Genomic DNA, 13,837 nt, shown 5'->3' with positions numbered 1-13,837 from the left:
TAACTTGACTGCTGCTCCTGATGAGGAGCGAGTCTGTATGGTCGATTTGTACGGCTTAGAGACAGGGTGAGGGGGCCTGGGTCAACTAGGCGGCGTGCAGGAGGAAGAACCAGAGGGGTCAAAAGACCTTGGTATTAACTGGAAAATCTGGGATTGTGCCTCGCCCGAGCATGTTTTAAAATTCACGGACGTGCGAATAAAAGCAGACATGATCCTATTGAAGACACACGTGTGCTAGCTGTGCTTAAAATTAGGAGCATACCGATGTGCGGTTGGGTGCATTTTAAAACATGCACATAAGTTGCCAGACAGTTAAAAATTCCTGCATATCCTTGCATGCCGATATATACACATGTATGGCCGCACGAGTGCTCGTTTTAAAATCAACAAATGATACAGCAAAAAACCCCTTCTACCTCTTACAGATTACAAGCTCCCACCTTCCATTGAGACTGGAAACCCCTTCCTCACCCCCACAATAAAACTGGAACGCCCAAATCATTAACACATCTGAAATCCCCCCCCAATAAAAATCCCCCACCTTCTTGCCTTAACCCAGTCCTCCTCTCCCCTGTCAGTCATCCTCTGCCACCTGACCCAAACCTGAACCTTCCTAAAACATTGGGAACAGTTGCCCCTCAGTTCCTTTTTGACCTCTGTGAGAAGAAAAGCAAGCATCTTCCCTAAGGTTAGATTTTTTTTTTTCTGTTATAAGCGTGTAGAGAAAAATGGCTGATTTGACACAAGTTTGAGGCTCTCCCAGGGCAGGTCACATTTCAGTGTGCTAATGCAGTCATTTTCCGGTGCGCTCTACCAGGTGCTCAGCGTGCGCTGTGCCATTATTCATAAGGACATAGCCTAATCTTTTCTGGGAATCTTGACTTGAAAAACTGGAATGCTCTTTTTGGCATCATTGTTCCCTTCCTGCCTTCGTTTTTTCCCTCCCCGCCCCTCTGAGCCCAGGAATCCTGTTCTGCTGTTTCTACACTGCTTATAACAATAGCACTGCACTGGCTCTGGACTCGCACAGCCCTTTTCTGTGTTTAGTTTTAGCCATTTGCTGCCACCTCCTGGTACCAGCGTGTAATATATTTTGTATGCATTTTTTGGTGGCTTATTCAGCCATCTTGTCCTTTCTTTAAAATACAATTCAGTTAATTCATTGGAATTTAGAGGAACTGTTGGCAATCATCTTTGTGAACTCTAATCTGGTCACACAGGTTATGCCTATCTTTCTCAGTCCTGCTTCCATGCTGGGAGCATACTGAATGTAAGGATTAGGCTAAAAGGTTGTGCTGTAGCCTGATTTGATGTTATTTAGTTTGTATAATTTTTTTTTATCTTAAATATTTGCCTGGTAGGGTTTTTTAACCTGGTGTCACCAATTCGATTGTCCCTTAAATCTGTTGATATTAAGACAGCCTTTCCTGTTGATATTATTTTTTAAAAAGTGTATCTAAAATCAAAGGAGTCCATTTTCAAAAGTTTGTGTCTGACTTAGGGAGTTAGAGTCCTGATATTCAGTACTACTTAGCCAGATAAATGTGGACTTACCTAAGTGGCACTGTTTTAATATCTGGCCATGATCAGTGGCTGCCACTTATCTGGATAACTATTTATCTGGAGAGGAACTACTTATCTGGTTATCTTAGCCAGATAAGTGGCAACATTCAGCCACTGTCCTGCTAAGTTAGCCAGGTAAGTTAGACCTACTGTAAAACAGGTCTAAATTTAGCCAGCTAAACTTATCCAGCTAAGCTTTTAGTTATCTGTGCCACCAAACATCCCAGGCAAGTTAGATGTTTGCTTATCTGAGTAATTTGGCCAGCTGGATAGCAGCCAAATGTGGACCTCTAGATGCATAAATTGGCATCTTTGAAAATTGACTAGAGCTGAGTCCCAATGTTTAGGCCCTAAAAAGTGCATTGGGTCAGTTTGGAGAAAGTAGATGGAGGCAAACTAATAACAGTCCTAAAGTCGGGTGGCTCAGTTTTAGATACCTAAAGTTAGTAAAATTTTCAGCCTGAAATTTAGGAGATTATTTTTGGCTGAAAGTTCTCCAAACTGTAGGCATCTGAGACACCTAAACCAGGTGCTCAGCATTCTTTGAATATCAGCCTCTACAAGATTATTTAAGTTATTTATTTAAATCATTTATGTATCGCTTAACAGAAAAGCAAGTTTGCTTACCGTAAACGGTGTTTCCATAGATAGCAGGATGAATTAGCCATGCTGTCTGGGAGCGTCGACGCGATCGGAGTAGGCGGAGTTTCTCTCAGATAGTGACAGAGTTTTAACTCTGTGCGTCTGCGCGGTCGTCTTCCTGCGCGAATCTGTTTCTCTTCTCAGTCTCTTGTAACCAAGCGAGGTGTATGGTAAGAAAAAAGGCGTAGAGTAGTCCCTGGACTGTCTACGGAGGTGGGAGGGATCGCATGGCTAATTCATCCTGCTATCTACGGAAACACTGTTTACGGTAAGCAAACTTGCTTTTTCCCATCGATAGCAGGGCTGAATTAGCCATGCTGTCTGGGAGTCCCAAACTCCCGGGTTGCATCCTCATAGGATATTTGTGATGTTCAAGATGGCAACCTGTGGTATTGTAGACAGTCCTAAGAGATGGTAATATTTGACAAGACTGCTGTACCCAGGGTAGCATTGGTAGAAGCTTGCTTGTCAATATAGTAGTGGGATGTGAAGATATGAAGAGAAGACCAGGTTGCTGCTTTGCAAATGTCCATGAGAGGTACTCTTCGCAAGTGAGCAACTGAGGTTGCTGTGGCACGTATTTGATGCGCTTTTGGTTTACTATCTAGTTTAGCAGAACGTTTATTATAACAGAATTCTATGCAATAGCACAACCAGTTTGCTATGGTTCTTTTTGAAACCGGTTCACCTGGGTTGTTTAGATTGAAGGAAAGGAACAACTGAGTTGGTCTGGATGGAGAATGTGAAAAAAAAAGACTGAGGAGAGAAACGGATTCGCGTGGAAAGACGACCGCGCAGATGCACAGAGTTAAAACTCTGTCACTATCTGAGAGAAACTCTGCCTACTCCGGTTGTGTCGACGCTCCCAGACAGCATTGCTAATTCAGCCCTGCTCTCGACGGGAAAAAATATCTTCCTAAGCAATTTACAACATAAAATTATACAAATAATATAGTCAAAGATTACTTTGCCATTTTGCTTGGGCATTGACATTTCCTTTCCTTCCAAATAATTGCTGAGCTCAGTCTGTTGGAATGGAACTAATGTTGCAGTACTGATGGATATCCTCACCTTCACTGCAATGGTTTCCATACATTCCAGCGAGCAGTGTCATCAGCCAACATGACTGATCTGTGCTTAGGAGTTGGTGCTTAGTGGAACGAGTTTATTACTTTTTAAAATCAAGATATCAAAACAGAATTTTACAGCTGCAGGGAGGTAAGTTGTCAGAAATATGTTGTGCGTAGTCTCTGTATATATCTCCTTTTAATGAGTTTCCTGATTTTGAATTCTCATCCCTTCCTTACCCTGCACCTGATATGCTATTGCTGGGTGATTCAAATCCTCCTGAGGATTGGAAGGGAAGCCTATCCCTAGGCTCAGTTCAGAGAATGGTTACTAAAATGGTGCAAAATCTTTACCAAAAGCCCTGCAAGATGAAACCTAAGGATCTAAAATATATGTACTGTATTTATTAGAGGAGAGGAGATAAAGAAGAGATCTAATAGACAGATACCATAAAGGTATAAGTATCACACAAAGAAACATTTTTCGGCTGAAAGGAAGTTCTAGAGCAAGAAGTATTTGATATGAGGCTCACATGGGGTAAAATTAGAAGAGGAGTAGCCTAGTGGTTAGAGCAGTGGGCTATGAACCAGGAGACCAGGGTTTGAGTCCTGCTGTTGCTCCTTGTGATCTTGGGCAAGTCACTTTACTCTCCATTGCCTCAGGTGCAACAACTTAGATTGTAAGCCCTCTGGGGATAGGGAAATACCTACAGTACCTGAATGTAAACTGATGTGATATCTCAGATCAAATGTCGGTATATAAAAATAATAATAAATAAAATATTTCTTTATTCACAAAAAAGATAAGTGCATGGAACAGCCTCCCAATGGAAGTGATGAGGATGCAAACAGTACCAGAATTCAAAGAAACATCAGGTTAAACCAGGAAAGTCCTTAGTTATGAAGAAATGAAGTAAAAGCCAGAGATCTGACAGGGTCTATACCATTTTGCCAGAGGAAGTGAACGGGCAGACTGGATGGACCATATAGTCCTTATCTGCTGCCTTATTCTGTAGAGACACTTGCTTGCCATCAGATGTCACCCATTTGCGGGCAGTTGCTTTCCTTCCCCCTGGTACCCAAATGCATCACCTCTTCAATGTGCCTGGACCCTGATGGAAAGGAGACTTGGCCTTCCTGAACCACAGTGCCCAGCTTGTATGCCTGAGCCACAGAATATTTCTGTTTTTAGAAGTAATTTTGACTTGACCTGAAAACCATATGATCTCTCATTGTGTGCTTCTCACTTTGTATCTTGCTGCTGCTGTATGGCACCAGAGCAAACGTCACTGTAAGTCTGCTCAGAACATGCTAAGCTTACCATCCTAGTCCCTGTGCTTCCTATAGCATTGTGTCGTGGCTTATGGCTTGCATGAAAGTGTGCGACATTCACAATGTGTTATATGTAGGTACTCATTAGCAAAAAATAAAATGACCTTTGCTTAAAGCTGAGATTTGCTTTTCCCCCAAGAAAATTTGTCAAAAGTGAGAATATTTTGGGAGTTTTTATGACAGCTTAAATTCCAAGCCTCTCGTGCATAGCACATTGAAACAATTATCATGTGCCAATGTACAGTCAAAGCTATAGTGGTAGCACTGCAGTATGTATTATGATACAATCGCCCCTCTGATACAACAAGCAAACTGGGAGCCAAGATAATGGATTCCTTGATCACATATTGAATCAGTTTTTTGGGGGGGGGGGGGTGCGACGCCAAGGTATCTACTACTTCTAATATTCATGTTTGTTAGGATTTAGAGGGGCCACTGCATTATATTAGATGTGAAATATACGTACTGCACTGTACTGTACACCCAAGGAGAAATTAAATATTTTAATGCTGATTTTTTTTCACTAAATTTGAATTACGTGCCAGCCTGCCAATTTATTTATGACATGCTTTCTCCGCAGATGCTTAAAGCTCAGAACAACAAATCAAATCGTTATACAGAATTAGATAGTATCATAAATCAAATATCTATAAAACAGCAAAGTACAGCAAAAATGAAAACAATACCAATGGTACCTGATCAAAAAATAAAATAGAATGATGAGAAATTATTAATGACTCTCATAATCTAATCTTATATTTATATCCTGCCATTTTAGTACCAAAGGGCTACCCAGAGCGGTTTACAACAAATGGAAATTCAATTCATATACATTGTAACAGAAAAAATAATCAATGATCAATTAAAAAAAAACAAAACCCCACTAAAAACATACCCAAATTCTAGTATTCAATAAAATCAAACTCAAGAGAGAAAATGTCAGATAATTATATAAATAAACCGAATAATGCCCATAACATAACCAGCACCGTGACTTGGCTACTTCCTTTAATACCTTCAGTGCCTGAATGTAATCCACTTTGAAGTGGCTGACAGGCAGAATGTAAATCTAAAATAAAATAGGCAGCTTTTTAAGCCCCTGGCTTTGCTCTGGTAACAAGACAGCACTCAGAAAATAACCCTTGAACTGTAGACAAAGTAGGTTCTGGGCACACCTGTGCCCCTAGTAAATTAAAGCATTGTATGTGCCCAGAAGGGCAGAATTACAGACTCAGGTACCTTGTGAGGGCAATTTTCAAAGGGATTTCCACGGGTAAAAACAAACAAAAAATGTTTTACCCATATAAATCAGTTTTCTAAAACTGGCCCACCCAGCCTGTGGATGAAAATATGTGCATATTCCCAGACCTTGCATATTTGCACTGCATTGTAGTGCTGGGGGAGTAGGGGAGGTTAGGTCAAGGGGGAGACTATGCACATTGTCTTATTCGGGAAAAAAATGTCTGCAGAAAAAGCACAAGTGGGCACTTTTCCCCTTAGGGCAATTTTCAGAGTAAAAATGTGCATGTCGTTTTGCTTTGAAAATTGACGCAAAGACTTTTATAGCTGTGTGGGCAAATTGAACATTGCCTTCCTGTATATGACCCATATCTCACAAACCACTTTGCATTCTTTCAATCCATAACAGTGACCCTTCGAGAGGACAGAGCCCGAAGGTTGGAGAGGAGAACCAGACGAGTTTCTGCGGGCCTATCGGACAATTCGCTGGCTAGCGACAGTGGTGTTTTTGAAGCATTAAGTAAAAGGTCAGGTGTCGTACATAAAATCTAGAAAAAATATCTTTTGTCCTTCTGTAGAAGTTGTGCAGACTTTTTTGGTGGGTTCTGTTTTATTAAGAATTGATGTGTGTGACCTCATGTAGAATGTCTTTGGCTAATTAGTAGGGTAGCCCAATTAAAGGCATCACAAACCAGAAAAGAGTCTGGTTTCTAGTTTTCTTCAGAACTATTGCAGTCACTAGAACTTTTCCTTATGGCAGATCTCTCTTCACTGCACAGAGCAGTCTACTAAAGATTATTGTGGGTTGTGGCGAGCATCCAATTTGTTTTGAATTTGCTACCTGTTAGTTTCATGATGTTTCCCCTAGTCTCAGTACTATTGGAAAGGGTAAATTCACCAATAACCGTTCTTCTTTTATTGACCAGCCAGATCTGTACTCTTCGCTGCCTTGAGTAATATTTTACCCAACTTTTACTTTTTCCCATAAATCATCTGTTGTACATAAAGTATCTGCTGCTTATACTGGTACTGGATGTCTTGAGCTCAGTCACACTGAACCGAAATAGAGCGATGGACCCTCAAGGACTAGATTTGGTCATTACGTCTCCAGGGCCTCATAAATGAGCATTCATAGATTAGTTGTGTGACCCATTGTGGTGTACTGTTTTTTGTGTTCTCATTGTTTTATCTTTGTCAAGAAGTTGAAGGTTTCTGTTTTTATTTATGAATGAACTTTTGATATTCTGCCTTTTCCCAAAGTTGGTCTCAAAATGGATTACAGTAAATTTAAATGAACAGAAGCAATAGAACAGCTTACAGTCACATAGGAAACCCATTTGTGAATAGTTTCAAGATCCACTTGTGTCCCTGTTTTATATAACATAGTCCCTTGTCAGGAGTTCAGGTAGTTGGGTAGAAGTTGTGGATCTTAGGGGAAGGCCTAGCTGAAAAGCCATGCCTTACCTTAAGTTCAAGAAAAAAGCTATCATGGCTCCAGGCACAGGGTTTTAGTTAATCTCTGAATGGGAAAAAAAAAAAGTCTTGAATGCGATCTCTAGGATTTTGCTGAAGATAATATGGTGCCAGGTATCTACTGTAGCAACATGAGACCATTAAAATCTTGTTCTGTGTATTTATTTAAACAATTTCTAGCCCCCAATCCACAAATCTCAGCGGGTAGTAGAGGATACATTCATCATTAAAAGCAATACAGACAGCACAAAACTAATACACATAACAAATACTACTAAACTAAAGAAACAGACAAAAAAAAATGATTACTGTAAGGCCTGACTCTGGTATCATAGAGTGCAATCAGTGGAATCTGTCTGCAAAAGCCATAGGAAACGGGTATATTTTAAGATGTTTTCTAAAATGAAGCAGTTGTTTCAGCTCTGAGCTCTTCAGGCAATGCGTTCCAGAGGTTTGGAGCAGCTATACTAAACATCCGTTCTCTAGATGAGGTTAAGTGGGCATGCTGCAAGGTCAGGACTACTGGTAGATGTTGGGAGGAAGAATGGAGAACATGAGCCGGAGTGTATTGGTGGACAAGTACATTGGAGAGATGGGGGAACCAGGTTATGTAAGGTCTTACAAATAATAGTGAGAACCTTAAATCTGATCGTCCATTCCACAGGGAGCCAACGTAAGGCCATAAGAACAGGGGAAATATGTTCATGTGCAGGAGAGTCAGTTGCCGTGCAGAATTCTGAATCAGTTGCAACACTTTCAGATGTGAATGCAGAAGACCTAAGGACAAAGAGTTACAGTAGTCTAGTGTAGAGAGGAGCAATGATTGAGTGACTAATCGAAAATCGGGATTGTCAAGGAAAGGTTTGAGAGAGTATAGCAATCACAATTTAAAATAGGAAGATTGTACCAGTGAACAAATCTGTGGGCCCAGAGACAGAGAGCAGTCCAATAGAATTCCTAGATCACGGGCTTTAGTATTTAATTATTTAGATAGATTACTGAACACAAAACTTGATGGGAAATTGTCAGGTAGAATCCTAGCCAATAGCACCACCTCTCTTGTTGCTGTTAAATGCAAGCCTATTAGCCAGCTTTTTACCTTTGAAAGACAGAAATTTCAAAGACAGATTGGGGAAAAAAAACCTGAATGTCATCAACATAGAGTGGTGCCAGGTAAATATTAAACAGTCTTGCAGATAGAGAGGATCCTTTTGCAATGCCAGTGGATAGGGGTAAACCTCTGAAAAGCTGTCTCCAATTCTGACTTTAAATGAGCGTTCCAATAGAAAGGATGTGAACCATGAGTAAACCGTAGATGAGATCCCCGAAGACCCTAAATGAGCAAGCAGTAGCTCATGGTTCACAGTGTCAAACACTGAATATATATAAAGGAGCACTAGCAAAAAAACAGGATCCTTTATCAAATCCATGACAAATGACATCAAGGCTATCCAATAGCATTGTTATGATGAGGGCGGAAACCAAATTGGAATTGGTGTAACACATTGTTATCCTCAAAGTAATCCTGGAGTTAAGTGAGCACTATTTTTTCTATTACTTTGCATAAGAAAGGTAGAGAAGGCTGGTCAATAATTGTGTAGGTTCAGAACATCTGAGTTTTTAATATTTAAGCGCAGGTGGATATAGTCCTTCAGATAAAGAGGTGTTCACGAGCTCGGCGAGGAAAGCAGCAACATCAGAAAGTTGCAAAACATGAGTTAAATGTACAGTAATTCTTTTTAGTCCATCCAAAATCTATACGATCTCTGAACAGGTTGGGGAGAATTCAGTCTGATATGGAGACTAGGATGGATCAATCTATCTAGATACCACTGTTGCTTATGAGGATGATAACTTGTGTGAATTCAGCTTAATGCATAGTAGTTTGAAACCACAAACAGGTTTGGTTTTCAGTTACCAGAATATGCTGTTTCCTAGTGTGTAGACAGATGGACTCAGGATCAGTGAGTTTATGCTCCCCTGTCAGCTGATGGAGACAAAGCAAGCTGATGTCACAGTATATATAACCCTGCAGTGACCTCAGTCTGCTAGTATTCTCCGTCTCCAGCAAATGGTTGACGTGCATCTCCCTATGGGGATTGCTTTGAGCTTTTTGAAAGGAGAAATTTGAAATTCTAAATTCTGGAAAAGAAAGCCCAGCTCTCCTGTAGTGATACCTAAAGGTCCCTCCCCGAGTTGAGAATTCCTGAGGCGATTTCCGTGGTCCCTCAGAGGTGTGCCTTGGTCTGGTATATGGGTTTCCCGGTGTGGACTTAGCTGCTAGTTCAGCTGAAAGGCAGTGGGTGCAGGAGGCCGAGTGTGGTGGTGATGATGGCAGATGCCCTCTCCCCCCGTAGCCAGACTGTCTCTGTACTCAGTGACACTGAGCTCAGGTAAGGTTTAAAAAAAGACAAAACAACCCAGGAGAATGTTTTGCCTGAATCAGAGACAGAGGTCTCTGTTCTCGGTGCGCTATGCCGTCGTTCATTCCCACTCCCATTGGGGTTGAGGAACTGGGCAGCCTGATGGGTTGAGTAGCCCCTGGTGGGCTAGGCCCCACACTTAGGCTTTTTTCTTGCATACAGAATGGTGGGCTGCAACGGCTGATTTTTTGCGCTCTTGTGCGTGTTCTGCTGCCCTCTATAGGTCATTGGTGTGCACAGTGTCTCGGCTTTGCGCACGCATTGTGCGTTTTGTTTTTGGGCGCGCTTTTTATGTGCACAAACTTTTTTACGCACTTAACTTGGTGCACAGGTTGTGTATGTGCCTTGTCACGCTTTCTTCTAGGCACTTATTTTTTGGGTTCATTTCATTTTTGAGCACGAGCCATTCCGACACATGTTTATCACAGCGATGGCATCGGTGAGCAAGAAACCTAAGTGACTTCCTATTTGTGTAGCTTGTCATGTTAGGGCTTCTCAGCGTGACCTGGCTTCTAACCTGTCAGCACTGCTCAGATGCTCAGGGTCAGTTGTCTTCCTTGGATTTTCTAAGAATGGCTCTTCCCATTCTGATGATGGGTTGGTCACAGCCTCACTGAGGGGACACCAGATCTTGGTCTTCCTTGACTGGCTCCTTCGCTGGTGAGGGCAGTTCTGTGGGACAAGCTCCAGTTCCTTCTGGTCTTGGTCTGGACCTGGCTGCTTTTTCTTGGGTGGAATTTTTTTAAGGCTTACAAGCCAGGCATAGTCCTCTGCTTCCCCCATTTCTGTCCAGTTGGACCCTCAGACTGTGGCTCCTCCCTCGTCCAGTCCTATGCTTGAGCACCGGGGCTCACCTCAGCTCCCTGCTGGTGTTCCCGATAGGAATCTAGATGGCACTGATGATGAGGTTGATCCTGATTCCTTGGAAGATGGGGAAATTCCTCCAAGGCTGGAACCGTATTGAACCATGTTGCGGTTCTTTCATAGAGATGAACTGCCGGCCCTGATTTCCCAGACCTTGAAACAGCTGGGTGTTCCTGGTTCGGATGCTATGTCAGAGCTGAAGAAGAATCCCATTTTGGTTTCCTTACATAAAGCCTCTTTTTTCCCAGTGATGAATGCCATCCATGAACTGATTGATCTGGAATGGGATGACTCGGAGGCAAATTTTAAAGGGGTCGGACATTGGAAGGCCTGTACCCCCTGTATTCGGCTGTGAGAGTGCATTTTCCCAAAGTGGATTCTCTGGTATGTGCTGTGTCTAAGTGGACAACTATCCCCGTAGAGGGAGGAGAGGCCTTGAAGGATTTACATGATAGTAGGATTGAGGCTATTCTTAAGCAAGCCTTTGAGGCAGTGGCAATTAATTTAAGACCTCCTGTTGCACCCTGGTGGTGAGATCTTGTCTGCTTCTCTCTCAGGAGGCTGAGTCTAGAGGGAATTCCAGAGCAGTTATGGAGCCTGCTGCCGCCTTCTTAGCAGACGCAGGCTGTGATTTGGTCTGGACCTCGGCCAGAGTAGTGGCTTCGGTTATAGTGGCCAGCTGCCAACTCTGGTTGCGAAATTGGTCAGCTGACACAGCTTCCAAAGCCAATCTTACCAAGATGCCCTTTAAAGGCTTGCTCTTGTTTTGGGAGCGAGTTGGAGATACTGGCCAGTAAGTGGGGCGAGTCTCTGGTGCCTCAGTTGCTAGAGGATAAGAAACGATTACAGCGCCCCTTTGGTATCAGGGGTCGTTTCCGGGGTTCCAGGTGTTTTCGTCCCTACAGAGGGACAACCTTTCAGCGGATGCGACTTTTCTATAGGTCTCAGTTCTTTCATCCTTGGCAGCCGTAGAGAGGCGTGGGGTAGGGTGGTGGACCTTCCCGAGCTTCCCAGTGAAGGCTTGCCAACCCATCTTCCAGAACAGGAAATAGGGGGATGTCTCTCTCTTTTTTATTGGTGGTAGGTCAAGATCACATCAGACCAGTGGGTCCTGATGGATGGTGATACGCGAAGAGTATGCACTGGAATTTCACATTATTCCTCAGGATGTGTTCATGGTGTCCCTTTGACACTCCCCACAGAAGAAGCAGGCAGTGCAGTTCAAAGGCTCCTAAGACTGAGGGCTGTGGTTCTGGTGCCCACATCTCAAGAAAGTATGGGGCGATATTCTATTTATTTTGTAATGCCCAAGAAGGGCTCCTTTCTTCCCATCTTGGATCTCAAGAGTGTCAACCGTCACTTGAAGGTGACTCATTTTCAAATGGAAATCTTACACAGTAATAATGGTAGTGCAGTTGGGGGAATTTCTGACCTCCTTGGATCTGTCATACGCTTACCTTCATATTCCCATCCAATTGGAACACTGATGCTTTCTACACTTTGCGGTGTTGGGGCACCATTATCAGTTTTGGGTGCTGCCTTTTGGTCTAGCCACCACTCCCAGAGTATTTTCCAAGATTATTGTGATGGTGGTAGTGGCGGCCTTGCGAAAAGAAAGAATCCTGGTGCACCTGTATCTGGATGACTGGCTGATTCAAGCCAATCTCAGGAAGAGAGGCACCTGGTGATACACAAGGCAATCTCCTTATTGCAGGAGCTCTATTGGGTGGGAAACCTGACCAAGAGCAATCTTCAGCCATCCCAGTCATTGGGTTCCGTTTGACACTGGACAGGACAGAGCTTTCCTATCGGTTCAGATCCAGAGATTGATGTCTCAAGTGTGTCAGTTGATGAACACCATATGTCAGACGGTGGGGTCCTACCTACAAGTATTCAGCTTGATGGCAGCTACCCTGGAAGTGGTGCCATGGACAAGGGCACGTATGTGTCCTCTTCACTGCTCTCTATCTTGTTGGAACCTGCAGTCTCAGGATTATGTGGTTCGGCTCTACTTGCTGATGGAAATCTGCTCCTGCCTCCAGTGGTGGTTGCAGAAAGATCTGAGAAAGGGAGTTCCCTTGTCCTCTCTGGCCTGGTTGGTATTCATGACAGATACGAGTCTCCACGATTGGAGGGGCTCACTGTTTGGAGTTAACGGCCCAGGGCCACTGGAATGCTGAAGAGTCCCATTGGAACATCAATCACCTGGAGGCCCAGGAGGTATGGCAGTTCAGCCACAGGCTGTGGAATCAAGCGGATTGCGTGATGTTGGACAATGCAACAACGGTGGCCTATATCGATCGCCAGGGAAGATCCGTCACAGGAAATAAACCAGCTGATGGAATGGGCGGAAGTTCTCAGGCCCTCACATTGCAGGAAAAGACAACGTAAGAGCAGATTTTCTCAGCAGGGAGAGTCTAGACCCAGGAGAGTGGGTGTTGTCAGCCAAGGCGTTTCAGCTGATTGTGGATTGCTGGGGGCCTTCCGTTCCTAGACCTGCTGGCGACTTCTCGAAATATGAAGGTTTCTTGCTTCTACAGTCGCAGGAGAGATCCGAGGTCCCTGGGAATAGCCACTCTTACAGCTCTGGCCAGAAGACAAATTGCTTTATGCCTTTCCTCCTTGGTCCTTGCTGGGCAGGATATCAGGGCTTGCCTGTTAAAGTGTGCTTATTCCTCTACGGTGATTGCCACTTTACTCTGCGCTCACAAGTTTTCCACTTCCTTGGCTTATGTGCAGATTTGAAGAGTTTTTGAGGCCTGGTGTGAGGAGCGGGGTGTTCTTCCTCGTTCAGTTAAGATCCCTCTCATTCTGGATTTTTTGCAGGTTGGATTGAATAAAGGCTTGGCCCTTAATTTCTTGAAGGTGCAGGTTGCAGCTCTTGCCTGTTTCAGAGGCCTGATGAATGGTATTTCCTTGTCTCAACCTGATGTGGCCTTCTTTTGAAGAGAGTAAAGCACCTTAAGCCTCCCTTGAGTTACCGGTTTCTTTGTGGAATCTTAATTTGGTGCTGGACTTTTTGGGGGTCTGTACATTCCGACCACTGCGTGGCCTTTCCTTACAGCTGTTGACTTTGAAGACTGTGTTCCTGGTTGGCTATGTGTTCTGCGCGTCGGATTTCTGAGCTGCAGACCTTGTCTTGCCAGGAGTCATTCCTTCAGGTGACTCTGGGGGGCGATACAGCTGCATACCATTCCATCCTTCTTGCCCAAGGTAGTCTCGGACTTTCATTTG

At 43.5% G+C, this 13,837-nt stretch overlaps 1 protein-coding gene across 1 annotated transcript in view; it reads left to right on the top strand.

Moving 5' to 3' along the window:
* WWC3 (WWC family member 3) overlaps positions 1–13,837 on the top strand; it is a 319,559-nt gene that overhangs the window by 222,462 nt on the left and 83,260 nt on the right. The window contains exon 12 of the mRNA XM_029604359.1: positions 6,253–6,370. Coding sequence (XP_029460219.1) covers positions 6,253–6,370 — 118 coding nt within the window. The remainder of the gene's footprint in view (positions 1–6,252; positions 6,371–13,837) is intronic.

The sequence above is a fragment of the Rhinatrema bivittatum genome, chromosome 5, assembly GCF_901001135.1.
Source record: "Rhinatrema bivittatum chromosome 5, aRhiBiv1.1, whole genome shotgun sequence".
Classification (NCBI taxonomy): Eukaryota; Metazoa; Chordata; class Amphibia; order Gymnophiona; family Rhinatrematidae; genus Rhinatrema; species Rhinatrema bivittatum.
This window is presented reverse-complemented; position numbering and strand designations above follow the sequence as displayed.